Source organism: Callithrix jacchus, chromosome 10 (assembly GCF_049354715.1).
Source record: "Callithrix jacchus isolate 240 chromosome 10, calJac240_pri, whole genome shotgun sequence".
Classification (NCBI taxonomy): Eukaryota; Metazoa; Chordata; class Mammalia; order Primates; family Cebidae; genus Callithrix; species Callithrix jacchus.
The window spans coordinates 39,894,569-39,912,649 of record NC_133511.1 but is presented as its reverse complement, the minus strand read 5'-3'; the positions used below and the strand labels follow the sequence as shown (position 1 = coordinate 39,912,649).

The 18,081-nt window shown below is 32.4% G+C and overlaps 1 protein-coding gene across 2 annotated transcripts in view; it reads left to right on the top strand.

Annotated features, from left to right (window-relative positions):
• CNTN5 (contactin 5) overlaps nt 1–18,081 on the top strand; it is a 1,452,729-nt gene that overhangs the window by 887,249 nt on the left and 547,399 nt on the right. For both annotated transcript variants that reach the window (XM_002754648.7, XM_078339900.1), the window contains 2 exons: nt 4,777–4,900; nt 5,011–5,186. In XM_002754648.7, the coding sequence (XP_002754694.4) occupies nt 4,777–4,900; nt 5,011–5,186 (300 nt within the window). The remainder of the gene's footprint in view (nt 1–4,776; nt 4,901–5,010; nt 5,187–18,081) is intronic.

Here is an 18,081-nt window from a genome sequence, read left to right as displayed (position 1 = left end):
TCAATGAAATAAAGCAAGAAGGCAAGATTAGAGAAAAAAGAGTGAAAAGAAATGAACAAAGCCTCCAGGAACTATGGGATTATGTGAAAAGATCTAATCTACCTTTGATAGGTGTAGCTGAATGTGACAGAGAGAATGAATCCAAGCTGGAAATCTCTCTTCAGGATATTATCCAGGAGAACTTCCTCAACCTAGCAAAGCAGGCTAACATTTAAGTCTGGGAAATACAGAGAGCACCACAAAGATATTCCTCAAGAAGAGTGACCCCAAGGCACAAAATCGTCAGATTCACTAGGGTTGAAATGAAGGAAAAAATGCTAAGGGCAGCCAGAGAGAAAGGTCAGGTTACTCACAAAGGGAAGCCCATCAGACTCACAGCAGATCTCTTGGCAGAAACCCTACAAGCCAGAAGGGGTGGGGGCTGGCTCAGTATTCAACATCCTTAAATAAAATAACTTTCAACGTTAGAATTTCATATCCAGCCAAACTAAGCTTCATAAGTGAAGGAGAAATAAAATCCTTTACAAACAAGTAATTGCTGAGAGATTTAGTCACCACCAGGCCTGCCTTACAAGAGCTCCTGAAAGAAGCACTAAACAAGGAAATGAACAACAAGTACCAGCCACTCCAAACATGTACCAAATGGTAAAGACCATCAACGCAATGAAAAAATTGTGTCAACTAATGGGCAAAACAACCAGCTAGCATCAAAATGGCAGGATCAAATTCACACATAACAATATTTACCATAAATATAAATGGACTAAATGACCCAAACAAACGACACAGACTGGCAAATTGGATAAAAAGTCAAGACCCATTGGTGTGCTGTGTTTGAGAAACCCATCTCACATGCAAGGACACACATAGGCTCAAAATAAAGGGATGGAGGAAGATTTACCAAGCAAATGGAAAGCAAAAAGAAGGAAAGGTTGCAATCATATGCATATCTCTTGCATACAAGAGCTTCTTTTTGGTAAAAAATGAGGAATTTAGACATGGAAAAACCATGGGACGATAGGTAAGTGTCTAGTCTTATAATAACTATGATTAAGAAACTTTGTAAAATATGGTTATTAAACAAAATTGAGAAAATTTAAGACGTATACTTGGGGAAAAAGTGAGCAAAAGTGTGTTAATTTCATATTTCCAAATTGAAGCAATTCTAAGGGAAAAAAAAACCCTGTTGTATATGAGCCTGGCATTTCACAGACAATAACCACTGACATTGTAGGTTTAGCCAACTACAGATATCTAGCAGTTTTTTCATAAAATATCTGATAAAGAGAAAAACTCACATGAAAACATTGATCTTATGAGAAATTATCATTGCATGTGATGACATCTGCTCATTAAACAAATGTCTCAAAGGTTTCTACTTGGTTAAAGAGTTTGACATACTGTTTATCAAGATCTTTGTGATGATTTGCTATTATACAGGGTTTGAAGTTTATCTTCAAGAAGTTATAGATTGCATCAGTTAAAATAGTATAAAATATAAAGATTTAAACAGTGCATCGTTATGATCAGTAGATAAAATTCACTACTATAGAAGAATAAATTAAAAAATTTATATCAGTACATCTATAATCTCTTTAGAATAGAATCATTACTGATTATCCTTTGCTGGGGACCAGGAAACTCTATATGGATATGTGTTTTTTTCACTCCTTAGCATTAATTATACTTCTAAGAAAAAAAGAAAGGGAAGGGAAAGGAAGGGAGCCACTTTTTAACTTGGCATTTGAAATACCTTACTTTGTTTTTGCATTTCTATTTACTGTCATTTGTGTTGAGGCACTGGCTTAACAGCAAAAAAAAAAAAAAAAAAAAAAAAAAGTAGATGAAGTTACTCAATAGGGCTAAGATGCTTTTGGAACTAACAGTGAACAGCAAGGAGATGTCTTAGAAAGTATGGGCACTCCTAAGAGGATAGTGTTCAGACTAGTTTCTTATTATTTCCCTGTAATTACCAAATATTACTTCTCTGGTTTTCCTCAGCATGACCATACTTTATTTCTCTTGCCTGTTTTTACAATTTTCAAAACACAAAATTTGAAACCACATAAGCTTAAAGTCAATTATCTTCTCATATGGCTAATTTTGCAGAAGTCTGCTCTAAGAGTCTTTGAGTTTTCACCATGCATTTATAATAACTATGATGCTGAGCTCAAATAATTAGATAATAATAATACCTATATCTACAATCATGTCTTATAAATGTTAGCATATAAGTATAATAATAAGAATGAGTAAACAAGGGGAGGAAGAGGAAAAGAAGCAGAAACAGCAGCAGCAGATGAGGAGGATGAAAAAGGAAAAAAGAATGAGAAGAAGGAAAAATAAGAAGAAATAATAGTCATAGTACTAGTAATCAGTTTCAAGAATTCAGCAGCCTTAGATTTGTGAGATTTGTATTCCAGACTTGATATGTGTGTATAGATATAGATATATACATGCACATATATGTACACATACATATACATATATACACATACCCACACACACACGTAGACACGTATGTGTATATATACATGTGTGTTACATGTGTATATATACATATATACACATATGTGTATGTATATACATATGTGTGTGTGTGTACACACACACAAGTGCCATATAATATATTTAAATAAAGCAAATCAATTTACTCTTGATTTTTTTTCTTCCAAATATGAGGTGTGCTCTGGGGGGCATGTCTGCCAGGAACTCTTGTCCAGCAAGAGGGTTCCAACCTAAATAGGGGGGTGCGCAGAAGACAAAGATGATAGACAGCCGGGATCTGGAGGGTTGAGAAGTCAATGCTTCACCAACAACTTTATTTAGCTCAGGGTCAGTTTATATACATTTCTTGAAACTTCGCTTACGTCAGTTCAATACATTGTTCTGTGAGATAAAGGGGAAGAGAAAGTTTTTACTGTGGAAAAACAAGTTACAACATAAATCAGATGGTTACAGTAGAAAGATCAGATACACAATGGAACCAAGCAGGTGGTTCTTGTTATCTATTCAATAAAAAGTCAGATCCATTATCTCGCTACACAGAGGGTTCTTTAAGCTATGACAGTCAATCACTACTGTCTTGACAGAACAAAGAAGAATACGCTTGTAAAAGTGAACATACTGCAACACATGACTGCTAACCGTTGGGTCACGGTGCACCTCAAGACCACATGACCATCTAGCGATTGTCTGCAGTAGTTTATCTTTAACCTAAAGCCTCTTATAGTTCCTGCTTTCCCTAGCTCGACTTCCTCCAACTGGAGACTCTGTGTCTGGGCTCAAACTCACCACATGGTGAGACCCACTTTACTAGGGGTGTCACACAGGAGCGTTCCCCACAGTGTACATCTTTTTGCAGTAATTTTTTTAGCTCCCACTTCCTGGAACATTTATTTTTATATTTTTCTCTTAATGTTTTCATCATTATCTGCAGAAGATGTAAACTTCTATTTAATACAGATGTCAGAAATACATCTTTTGTGAAATAATTTCTCTTCCTTTATCTATAGCAGTAGTTTATAACAAGGGTCATTTTGATCCCAGGGATATAAAACAATATCTGTATACATTTTTTATTATTACACATTAGAGAGAGATGTTACTGGCTTCTAGTGGATAGAGGCCAGGGATGCTGTCAACCATTCTACAGTGCAAAGGACAGCCCCCTACAACAGAAAAATCTGTCCCAAACCATCAATCGTGCAGAGACTGAGAAACCTGATCGAGGGCTATTAAGTGATCAAAGTCATTATTAATGAAAATGAAGCAAAAAATGTGCTTTTTCCTAAATTCACAATTCAGGATGCTACAGATCTTAGATATGCACAGGATACTCTGGATGCTTGCATAACTCTGGGCTAACATAACTAACTTGTATTCTCCTCAGCACATTTACTCGTCATTTCTGCAGCTGACTTAAGCCTAAAACTCAAGTCCAAGTTGACATTTAAAGTCCATTTTTTAAGTCTCACTTTCTTCATGAAATTTTTATTAGTTTTAAATTACTTTTATCACACACAGAATTTCTCAGCATATCAGCTAACTGAAGTAGAATCTAGTATCTGGCAATGCAGTAGGCAATACATTTATGTGCTCTTCTCACTGGCCTCCACCTCCTTGTATGCCTTTGTCGTCTGATCTTACTGACTGAGCATTTAGTTGTATAAAGTTTCGCCATTTTAATTAAGTTGTCTTTTTTGAAGGCATGTCTTCTTTTTTCCATGAAAATACCTTTATTTGCATTATATATATAATTTTTACATTCCAGAATTGTTAGCACTAAAGGTAGTGCTTCAGCAAATGAAGCAAAGAATAAAAAAAATGCAAGAAGACCAACATTTTTATACCTGTAGCTCCTAAGTAGTGACACAATATTAATGTATTACTTTTGCATGTGTATTATTTTTAATACTCTAAGAGTTTTACGAACTTTCAGGTTTTTTAAGATAATGTTTATGCCTAATATTATTTTCCTTTGGACTGATTTTGAAAAATGAAAACAAAGATATATATTTAAAATATATGTCAATGTTTGAGGTGTTTGTTTTTTTATATTATACCTTTAAAAGCATTTTAGTTTATTAAAAATTATATTTGGGTCTCTACAGTTTAATAAGCAATGCAATTTTCTAGGTATTCCTTCTTTTGGGAATTTACCTGTTGATTACAAGAAAAGAGCAAGAATTTTCAATATAAATAAGATAGGAAAAAAACAATAAAATATCTTGCTAGTTTAAGGAGTTTTAAAATCTGTCTGTTTTGCCTTTACAGAAAGTGTGGACTATGGGCCAGTTTTTGTGCAAGAACCAGATGATATTATTTTTCCAACTGATTCAGATGAAAAGAAGGTAGCATTGAATTGTGAAGTTCGTGGCAATCCTGTACCCAGTTACAGGTAGGAATTCACTGTTAATCATTTTTCTTAAGTCTTAAAGGCTTTCTATCAACAATATTCTGACACTCCCAGGGAGGATTATACATATTTGTCTTCTGATTTTTCCTAAGATGGCTTCGAAATGGAACAGAAATAGATCTGGAAAGTGATTATCGCTACAGTTTGATAGATGGCACCTTCATTATAAGCAATCCAAGTGAAGCAAAGGATTCTGGTCATTATCAGTGTCTAGCAACCAACACTTTGGGGAGTATTCTAAGTAAAGAAGCTACACTTCAGTTTGCCTGTGAGTAAAATATGGTTTTTCTGTATACTTATATATAGTGCATATATACAGTTTGGATTTTTAAACTTAAGGAAAGAAAAGCTTAATATCTCAAATTTTTTAATGTGGTGAAACTATGATAATTAGAATTACGCAAACAATATATTTCTTCCTGGGATATTTTAAAATTTTCTAAAAGATTTGCTGTCTTCAAAATAAACCTGATATACTAGCCTGAGAAGTCTAAGTCCTATTGATGAAAGTAGATAAAGTTTTAGAATTCGTAACAATCTATTTTGAAACACACTACTTACTATGTATTCTTTTCAAGTCTTCAAGTCCAAATTAAACTTTCTATGAGAAAAATATTTATAATTCAAATATCTTTTGAAATCTGATTCTCTCCATCTGCTTTTTATAATATCTACTTTTCTATCTATTATAGTCACGATTTGCTATGGATTTCTACGAATATGATATAGCAAATTCTTAAAAATTCTGCTTATAGTTAGATAACAAAAAAATACCTTCGAAATGCTAATGTTTTAGATTTTTGACCATAGCTCCAAGGTGTCCCAATTTTTGTACTGCAAAAAAAATACCATATGTGGCTATACTGATGTAGACACACACACACACACATATAAGCACATGAATATAAACATTTCTAAGGAAGATAATATATCTGATTAACTGGAGTCCCAGCTACTAAGAAGGCTGAGGCAAGAGAATTGCATGAACCCAGGAAGCGAAGGTTGCAGTGAGCCAAGATCACACCACTGCACTCCAGCCTGGGCAACAGGACAACAGAGTGTGACTCTGTTTCCAAAATGTATGTATGTGTGTGTGTGTGTGTGTGTGTGTGTGTGTGTGTGTGTGTCTACATCAGTATAGCCACATACAGTATGTGGCTATATATGTCTCACATATATATGTATATATATGTATACACACACATGCATATATATGTACATATATACATATACACATATCTGATTAGCTAAATATGTTGATTCTTAAAAACTCTTGAAATTATTTTACTTGTAATGAGAGCTTACAATAAACTAAAAATAGGCTAATCGGTAAAACAGTTTATTATTATTCCTTAGTAAGTAATCCAACTTGATATAAATTCTTAAGGATCGAATTTCCAAAACATACTGAGAAAGGCCAGGAATCTTTATATTAATAAGTAAAGTGTAATTGTATTGGCTACATAACAGATTATGAAATGATTTTTAAATTAAAATTACACCTGGAAGAATGTAATAACTGATCTTTCTCTATAAAATCTTTCTCAGGTATCATTTCTAATTAACCCAGAATTCAGACACCCTACTAAAGAAGTGTGAAATAGAAAAGGAAAGAATAAATAATTGATAATAAATACAGTTTGATGAGCACTGAGATAAGTCCTAGAAAAATGTAAATATCATCTTTTAAGGTCGATTTGCCTAATGAGTTCATACAGGTGCATTTACATAGGCCAAAGACAGCAGATAGCAGCCTAAATAGATTGTTTTTATTTTGGAAAATATTATATGGTGTATCACAGAACTTAATACTTTACAGTATACACAATTAACAAAATAACCTAATGAACTAAATAAATAACCCTCATAATAGCTCCTTTATTCAATATTCTTTTCGTGATAGATGAAGCATATCTGGAAAATATGCTATACAAATATCAGTGGCTTATACATTACACTTTGGTCTACAGTATCTGACACAAGGTATTATCAGTTAGCTGTAGCCTGTATGTCAATTGTTTTTCTTCTCTTGGAAGCAAATTTTGTCAACGTTTTTCCATATGTATTTAGAGAAGAAATCTATTTATTTTATGTACCCATATGACTTGGCTGTCCTAGGTTTTCTGCAAAGATCAAACACAGTTGTGAAATATACCCACCTGAAGTGAACACTTTGGCACCAGCATTTACAATTTGATGTCCAGGCATGGGAAGTACCATTTATCTTATGTATCTTACCTATTTGGCAGGAAGCTGTCTTCAGCTCCATTTCGAGCAATATCTGATTATTTTTAACTTAAACATTATGGGTTTACATATGCATTCAGTGGTAGCACCTTATGACTGTACCCCTCTCTACTTTCCACCAAACTCAGGCCAGTGGCTAGATACGCATAAGAACTCATAAGGTACCTGGTGAAAGCAGACAGTTACACAGGGAAGACCACTTCTCCCTCAAAATTATTTCCCCACCTTGATGTCATTATGCTTATTCTTACGATACTGAAACAATTAAGTCCTTTAGATGTAGCTCCATCTATTTTTCCAGGTTATCTTTGCAAATAAATGCAAATATGGGCAGTAGGGAGAAAAGATGAAAATTTGATTAAGCTACTAGTTACCTGCATGGGAGTTTCAGTGCTATACGATTTGGAGACTCAGAATCATTCAGAGATTAGGGAGAGAAAATGAGGTAGAAAGATGGGGAGAAAAAAAGAACAGGCATTTCTGAAATGAAGTGAAAGAACACAAAGGCAATGTGAAACTTAAAAATTGGGTGGACAACTTCACTTTATATTGTGATTTTTCTGAAGACCAGGCTTGTAGGTAAATGTATTTAATAGAATTAACTAACTCATTGTTTAGTGTCTAAAGGAATTTTTGTGGAGAAATGCTTATTACTTTTCATATATTTTAAAGCTGAAATATTTTATATCCATCAGGCTTTATTTAAAAATGTAAATATTCATTATACGACTGATATTTCAAAATTAATACATTTAGTAGACTGAGACAATTACTAAAGCATATTTAATCAACTTTGTTTAACATTTATTAAATACACGTCTGTTAAATGTATTAAATGTTTTAAAATTAGACTAAATTTATAAGTCATCAAAATGATTGCATAACTTTTAACTAATACAGTAGTTATAAATTCTACCTTGTACTTATTCTTGAGGCATATTTGCATACTCTACTCAGTTTAAAATAATTTTATTGAATACGTATTTTTACCTTTTATACATTAATTTTATCATATATTGTAAAATACCTTTTTCAGAATATTTGTATGCTGTGCTACTGCTGCCGTGATCAAAGATCAAATCTAAAGGAGGACTGTATTATCCCAGCCAAAGCCTATTTTTGAGTCACCAATTAAACGAATTTTGATTGCCTCCTCAAATGTGAGATCTGTTTAACAGACTGGTTCACTTTTGTGATTAACCATTATTATTATTATATCAATGATATTATTTCAGTATTCAGCTTTTACATAGACTTTTGCCTTTTAGAATATGACATTTTTGCTTGAAATTATGTGATTCTAAAACTTATTGAATAGTGTTAAATAAATGTAGAATGAGGCTTTCCTAATTACATTCACATAAAAAAGTACTAATTTGTATTTTATAATAGATATATAGTTAATTGAATAATTAGGTTATCCATATACTAACATAATATTAAATTATCCATATGCTAACAATTATATTTATTATACTGTAAATATTAAAATAATAAAATTTAAATATATTATTGGAGTTCTTTTGCATGAAATTACATATTTTTAAAGAAAAATTTCTGATATTTAATAGTAAAGTCACATGGCTTTTTACAGATTCAACATATATCAAATATATAGTTGATATATACATTATATGCGATATACATAAAAATATATATTATATATATATGTGATATATATGATATATATAACAACTATATGTGTGTATATATTATATATATGCATAATTTGTATAGTGACACTCTCTTAAAGCTAAGAGAGCTCTTATTAGCCAGAAATATGTTTTAAAATATTCTGCCTTTCTACTAATAACAGCTTGTCTTCCTGCTCCCCAGCCCTTTGTCAGGCATAGATTCAGCTGCTTTTCAATGGTTGTAATGATATAGAGATTAAAATCTAGTTGCTGCAGGTTCATCTCCAGTACTGGAAGTAGGTAGGATAACATTATTGCTAAACCAGATAATAAAAAATACTTTTAAAATATAGGTTTTTAATGTCTCAAGCTCACATTGATAGCTTATATTTACTAAATGCTTACTTGTGTGGCAGATGATGCTCTCTGTTAAGTGTATTAGCTCATTTTTTTCCTAATTACCAACATATGAGTTTTTCACGTTGTAAAATATAAGTTCATTTAGCAGATGATACCTCTAATTTAACCCTCGTAGTAATCAGTCATTTTGTATTCCAATATAAATGTGTATTGGATTTATTTTGTGACCTAGCCAATTTGATTTTAGAAGTTCTTCTTCTAAACTTTAATTATATTGGAATCTTTTTAAAAATATTACATGCTTGCTTCATCAATCATCATTTTATAATCAATTTATTAACACCTATCTAACAAAAATTCATATTAGTAACAGAAATAATCATGTAATCATTGTATTCTGCATTTCTTCTCATTGTTCAAATTTAGTTTATAACCACTTATTTAAAAGAACTTTAATAGTTTAGGAGACACTGAGTTTCTTTCCAGATCTGGAATTTTGCATTTATGGTAATTTTGATGTGTAATTATTCTTTTATTAACATATTTTTTTTAACAAAAATGTTTCCTCATAATTTTATTATTTATTAAATAACCTACAGTTAGGACTTAGAAAGCTAAATTTTCTAAATGAATTTTAGATAGGACAAAGATAACTGCAGCTATTGTTAGAAGCTGATACCATCATAGGTCCTGTCTTTTGCAGAAAATGATAAGGAAGTGAGTGTTGACACCTTTTATTAATACCTGGTGATGTAGCACAAATAAAATTATATCTCGCATTTGGAAAAATGAAACAAGTATAAAGCAAATTAAATTGCTTTTAAAGTTTGATTTCTATTCATTTGTCATCCAGTATATTAACAAATACAAAATACCAAATATATGCTCTCATAATTTTATTTTATTAACATATTTAATCTTTACCGCTTTTTAAAAGTGATTTTTTTTTGACTTGCTGTATAAGATGTATGCTCAGGGAAAGATACACTTTATAACAGGTCAAGATAGTGCAAACCATAAAGTGAAACAAATATTTCCCTGATGGTTAAAGCGAAAGAAAGAAAGAAAAACATGCAAAGGAATCTAATTTCCCTCCACACCCAACACTCCTCAAAGGAAGATCATCTCTTCTTGACAGATTTTCATAGAAATTGTTCATTTGAGGCTTCTTATTGCCACCCCAACAACATCTCTAAATCAGTTCAATAGAAAGTTTAACTAGCATGTTATAAAGCCAGAAATTTCTTTAAATGGAACTAGATTTTTTTTTTTTTTCTTTGAGACGGAATTTCACTCTTGTTACCCAGGCTGGAGTGCAATGGCGCGATCTCGGCTCAAGGCAACCTCCGCCTCCTGGGTTCAGGTAATTCTCCTGCCTCAGCCTCCTGAGTAGCTGGGATTACAGGCGTGCACCACCATGCCCAGCTAATTTTTTGTATTTTTAGTAGAGACGGGGTTTCACCATGTTGACCAGGATGGTCTCAATCTCTTTTGACCTCATGATCCACCGGCCGCGGCCTCCCAAAGTGTTGGGATTACAGGTGTGAGCCACCGCGCCCGGCCTGGAGCTAGAATTTAATCGTGAAGCTATTCACTTTATTCACTGATTAATATGTTTTTCTTTTCTCTAATTTTGATTTGGACAACAAAGAGATATGGGCAGCTCCTGTGCACTCATTCATCTACCCCTCACCTGCCTCATAGGCTTAAATGTCTAGCCAGGAGGAACCTCATTTTAAATTCTCCCTAAATGAAAATTTGTGTATAAACATGGTTCAGCTTAGTGTTAATACTTAGTTTAGCATTAATAAACCTAACCATCACAAGGGTATAGTACAAATTAATGAGCTGGAGAACTCATGTTAGTGAACTGGATTTTAAGGTCAAAAATGAAAATACGAGCACAAAACTGGAGTTGTTTTGTTAGGAATGATTATTACTGATAGTGAGATTATTTTTGACAAAAGAGATTTTATTCATGAAGCTTATGTTTATCATGAGGATAATTTCCTTAGTGAGTATAGTGATTTCTCTTCAGTGACAAGCAAGAATACACCATATAAAACTTTGTCACTCTCACACTTCTCAAACATCTTTTAGAAACCCAAAGCTTGTAGCAATTTCTCCACAGTTATGATTTTTGAGAAATAATTCATGCCAGCAAGTCAAACATGAAATAAATCAGGAATAAAATTTCCTTATGCTGTCTCTTACTTCAAAAATATCTCTATATGTAATTCTTTGGAAATTGATAGTTTATGTCTAAATTTGAACATTCTGCTTTTCAGAGCATTTAGATGATTTAGAGCCAGAGTATTCTGTTAGTTTTCCTTGAATCAGTTGATTAAAATAACCTATTTAACTCTTTAAGAGATTATATGACTTTTGTAGACTTTGTATTTAAGCCCTTTAATTTAACCTATCATTTTCATATAAAACTCAAAAATTAGTTCTCTGGCTTTTTTTCATAACTTTTTCTCCAAGGTAAAATTGACCTTAGAGTTTAAACCCACATTTTACTAGTAGTGTTTAATATCTAATAAAATGATTTGAATAACTGCAAACTCCACAGATTATGCAAAGCTTTATTTCATTAGTCTCTGAGGCTTAGCCCATCATAACTTTATTAAATCATTTGAATATTAATCTGAATGAAAAAGTCACATTGACATGGATGAATTTACTAGTTTAAAATTATTAGGTATTATTACAAAATGAATTAATGTTTGTAATTGTATTGCCCATGCACAAATGACTTTTTTTTTAAAGAAAGTCACAACTCACAATAAAATATTGTTAAGTGTTCCTTTAAAAGTATAATCACTTTGGTCATAATAGATACAGTAACTGTGAGTATATAATCCCTTGGCAAAATGCAGTATGGAATATTGGATTAAGTTCAAAGGAAACAATTTGAAAATCAAAAATACGTAATTTTATGCTTTATTTGCTTTAAATTTTTGTAAAGATGGTATCTAGCTATGTTGCCTAGGCTGGTCTTGAACTCACGGTTTCAAGTGATCCTGTTGCCTCTGTCTTCCAAAATGCTGGGATTATAGGCATCAGCCAAGATACCCAGCCTAACTGTATACTTTAAGAGGAAATTATGAAGAGTGAATGAAAGTTGAAGTCTATTGTAGAGTACCCTCACGCTCTTCCTTCTGTTGCGTACATTATACATTTGCAAGTATTTTATTTATTAAACTTCATCCAAACAGGTACTTTGATTATGTATGAAAATCATGAATAACTCTGTCTTTATGTGACAGATGACCTCCAACAAAATAGTTCCAATTTCCTGGGTCAGTACAGGGTATATTTTATCACAGTGCTCTTTTACTTGCTTTTAGAAATTCAGAAAGTCAGTTTTTCATTCAAGTTCAAAATAAACTAGGATCTGGGACTGTATACATGTTCTGACCTTTAATGCTGAAGCACATTTACTTAATTAATTGCCCTTATTCCTTGGAAGAGTGTTTATGGAGACCTTTTCCAAGTATAAGACATTTAAAAGCTCTAAAGAACAATAGATGTTTTGAATTTCACTTAATAGTGTCAGGTTAACATAAAATAGCAGCTACATCTCAGGATGACTTATGATCTTTTTGAATATAAAGATACCAATATAATACAAAAAAAAACAAAAACAAAAGGGCAGTATACATGGGCAGATAGAGACTATTCTAAAATCATTTTATTCTACAAGAAAATATTTCATTGAGGGACAGGTCACAACAGAATTTGGAGTACCCTAGAGATCTTGTAGACTTAATTTCACCTGAGTCAAAGAAATGATTATTGTGCATTGACTACATTCCATACCAAGTGGTAAACATTGCTATGCATCATGTGTAATGAATAGATGGATGGATAATTGATACATACATAGATATATATATATATAGAGAGAGAATATAAATATATATATGTAGGAGGTATATGTGTGTATATATATTATATATACTTTAAAACAACATGAAAATAGTAAAATTTATTGAACGCTTAAATTATTGAACAACTAAATAGTAGGCCAAACACTAAACATATTTAATATATCATCACCCCCTTTAATCCTCACATCAATTTGATGAAGGAAGTTCTGTTATTGACCTAATTTATAAGTAGAGGAAAAAAATGAAGCTCAGGGAAGTAAAGCTATTTCTCCAGACACACAGCTAGTAAGTAATAAAATGGTAACTCCAAATCAAATCTTACCTCAAACTTTGTACTTAAAATCTTCATAATCCTTCTTTGTTCAACTTTGGATTGCATTTTTTTGGTTTTATTTTGCATGTCTGTAATTAATTTATGCATATAGAATTTATTCATTCTCTGCTTTCTCTAGGACATTGTTCTGGATGTTGGCCTATAGTGGGCAACACACATACTGAAAGTACTTGAGGCTAGTAAAATCAGTACCAACCTTCTATTTCATATCAATTTCCTGGCCTATCTGGAATGCCTGACCACTTTTTCTATTTCCTAACATCTGTCTTCTTTACTCCAGCCCCACTACACTCTCTCTGTATTGCTTTCTGGAATTACCTATGCAAAACACAATTCTGACCATGTTGCCCCTACATAAATCTTTGATGGCTTACATTAATTGCATGGTAGTTTGTAATTTGCCCTACAGGTGTATAGAGGACACAAAAGAATAAGAATGTTACATTAGGAATATGTATCCAGAGAATTCTGTAGGGAAAGTCATATTAGGAGGTCATTTTAATATTCTAGGTAAAAAGGGCTTGAATTCTCCCTCTGTGGGAGGCTTGAAAATAAATGAGAATTTGCAAATGACTGAGTGGATGGTGGTGGGAGTATAAAAACATATGGAGGCGTTAGAATGAGATCAGGATTCTGAGCTTGATCAATTCAGTTGAACAATTTATAATGTCATTACATAATCAAGTCACACAGATAAGGGAAGTGATTTCTGGGAGAATAAATAAGTTCAATCTGAGATAGAGTTATTCTGACTTTCAGGAGGAAATATCCAACATTTAAAAATATTTGTTTGTGCTCAGGAAAGGTAGATGGGAACTGACCACAAAATGCACTGAGAGACTCAATAAACCATGGAAATGTTTCACCAGCAAAAATTTCTACTAGGAAATAGTCAACAACAGACCTAAACTGTAGGAATATATGTTTTTCTCTCACAGAGAGACAACGAAAGGTAGAAAGAAAGAATGCTAGTGAAAGAGAGAAAAAAAGGATGATCTAAGAAGTACAGGAGAGAACCAATAAAATAGAATATAATACAAATTATATCCAAAGTTTAAGGTGGGGACTGATGTCAGATACTAAAGTAAATCTCAAAAGAGACCTTTGGGCCAGATGCTGTGGCTCATACCTGTAGTTACAGCACTTTGAGAGGTGGAGGCAGGAGGATCACTTGAAGCTCAGAATTTAAGACCAGCCTGGGCAACATGGCAAACTCTCATCTCTACAAAAGTAAAAATCAGCCAAATGTGGTGGTTTGTGACTATAGTCCTGTTACTACGGGAGGCTAAGGTGGGAGGCTCTGTTGAGCCCAGGAGTTCTGGGTGAGCTGTGATCAGTGCCTTGCACTGCAGCCCAGGCAACTCTGTCTCAGAAAAACAAAAACAAACAACAAAAATACTTTCAATTTTGAGACCTTTAAAGACCAAGTTCAGTATGATAGGAACAGAAATCAGACTCCAAGGCAAATTATTTTCCAGCTTTCTCTGTAATTATTAGGCTATCCTAAACTATATGTAGTCCTCAAATTAAACTAATAGGTATTACAATGAATATTGATTTTGGCCATAACAGAAATGAGGATATGAACAACATAGTTTTGTGGGCATGACATGAGACTGAAACTGAGGTAGTATTTACTAGTAGAAAGAAGAAAGTCTGTGTAGAGGATGAGGCTGAAATTAGAAAACAGTTTAATTAGTAAAATGCATTTCTTCTCTTCAAGTAAGGGATCTAGATCCTCTAGATTTTCTTCTTCCAGGGAAATATTCTGCCATATACAATATAGTCAATGTTGTAACTATTATGTCTAACTAGAAAAAATTTAGAGTCTGGACTTTCACATCTTGACCTATAAGCTTTAACTAAGTAAAGCATCTTTGTACTAGCCGGGAAGTTATAAAATTTATAGAAATAATGTCTTCATTCTTTAAAACTAATTTTCATTTCATATTCTTAGATTTTTTTTCAATAAAATACAACTATTATCACAATAGAACTAGAAACCAACATAATCTTACCATAATTCTCTAACATCCAGGAAAAATGTCTCATGATGGTTAGACTAAACTGACTTTTTCCCATCTTAAAAAATGCAGAGAGAAGGAAGTAAGAGTATAGCAATTCTTTCTAAAGAAGGCTTTCTTTGGGTAGGAAAAGTTAAGACATTGAAGAATTTTGACTCTGTCTAATCTATTCATACCCATACAGACAGGCTCAATGGCTTATGAAAAGGTTACCATACCCCAATAAAGTTCACACTCCCACAAATGGCCTCAAGGCCATTTACTATTTGGACTCTGTCATTTTTTTCAGCTTTCTGTATAATTATTAGGCTATCCTAAACCTATATATACTCCTCAAAGCTTACGGTATCATGTTTTCTCTGCCTGCTGGGCTACTGTTCAATAACCCACCCCTCTCTCTCTTTCCGTCTCTCTCTGTCTCTTGGTCTCTTTCTCTCATATGTTCCCTTTATTTATTTCTGGTAACATTTCCTTGTAACCATTTATAACATTGTCTGAAGCCATTCCAAGCACAACACTGACTTTATTAGGCATAAACTCATTGAGGGCCGATTTCATGTCTTATTTATTTATTTGTTTGTTTGTTTAGTTTAGTTTAGTGACCAACCTCTAATGTGTAAGTTCACAGTCAACGTTTAGTGAATGCTGGCACAATGTGTGAGTGAATTAATAAAATATCCTTCAGCATCACAGTAGCCATTACCTCTAAAAGAATTCCCCTCTGAGACCTATGAGAAGAATGATTTCTTAACAGACAGAGCTATCTTTAACAATTGCAATCAAGAATTGAAATAAATCATACAATTTATTCAGAAATGCTTTATTAATTGTAAGGTCCCCAAATAGATAATAGCCAAATAATTACTATATTTAAAATGAATAGTAATAACTATAGTAATGAATAGAATTAGTGTTAACACAAGTGGTAATATCCATTTCAGTGCAGTAATAATATATTTATGTGTCATTTTGCATACTATTGGTAATATCTTACACATAATATTAGATGTCTGAAGCAACCTAAGGGAAAGTTACCTTTTTAAAAAAGTGATTTTCAATGCTACCCTAAGTGCAGATAGAAGAAAACTGTCTGACTTACCTTTTTAAGAATAATTCTAGAATCCTAGGAGCATCTCTCTATTGATCTCCATGGCAATAGAAGTTCCCTATCCATTTCATAGAGTCTTTGGGTTGTAAACTTAGAGTAAGGATATAGTAACAGAATTTATCAAACCAAGCAACAAGACTTGCTCTTAAGCTTTTTGAAAAATGTATGTGCAAATGTTATTCTATTTCAGTTGCCAGTGCTTAAGGTATCGACTCAGTGCCTCTGCCATAATTCATGTCAAAAGATCCCAAAAAAATAGTTTACTCTTTCCATCAGTTTTTAAAAAATCTTGTTTTCCTGGCCATTATAAGAAAAAAGTAAAAGTGTTTATGTTACAACTCTTAATAAGTGAATGAATTTAGAGAATTGTCTTCCCTAGCTCATAGGAAATTAAATAGCATTTTAAAAAGATCACATCTGTCAGAACAGAATAACCAAAAATGTGCCTGTGAACTGTCAATAGAGAGCATCAAATGAGGTCATTAATATCAATTCCATTTTCATAAACATAGTAAATCATCCACCTAAGAAATCACAACCATAAGAGACTTATTTAAATTATAATTCATGGAATTTTATGAATAGTCATTAAATTAACAAAGTAACAAATAGTGTAACGTCTGGGATGGAACTAGGATGCTTGTTAAACAAAATTTGTACGTCTCTGTGCACCAGTATGCAAGCAGGTCTAGAAACATGACCTAAAATTATTTTGTAAATTCCATTATAAGAACACTAACAACTGAAAAAGTTATCAATGTTTTCCTATCCTTGGCTTTTTAAAAAATATTTGTGAAAAATAGAATATATGTGCTTGCCCTTAGAAAATATTCTGTGACAGAAGTTTCATTTAATTTAGTGCTACTTTGTTTTCTGGAGTGTTTTTGACATTACTTCTTAAGATATTCTAAAAATATTTTTATTGTAATTGATTCACCTCATTTTAGAATTGCAAAAATGGTTTGCTCATAAAATGGACACTATAACAAAATATTTTTACCAACTTTCACGATTTATAAAAATCTTAAACATTTAGATTGTATTTATACTTAATTATTTAAACATTAATGACAATACTAATAATAATTGCTAAAATTTATTGATTATCATGTGCTAGACACTGAAGTGAACATTTTGCATTTACCTGCATTTTGAACTTCAGAAAATCCTACAAGTTAGGCATTATTTACATTTCTAAACATTTTGGACATTAGGAGACTGTTCCTGAAGGAGGTAACCAACTTGCTCAAAAGATGAAACTGATATTTTAGTCTTTATCTATCTAGATTTCTTAATAAATCAAAAAACTGTCTCACCAATATCTATTGTTTATTATGCATGTGGTATCTCTCTAATCTGAACCATCCTGAGGTTATGCTTAATATTCTCACATCTCTGATTTTGAGATCAGGCAATTAAAATGAAAAAGATTATATATCCTCTTCATGGCCACACAGCTCAGATTACTGATTTTAACCTATGTAATATATCTGATGTATATATGCACATTTAGACCATCCTTTTTTTATTTTTATTCATTATTATTTTTATTTTCTTCCAACT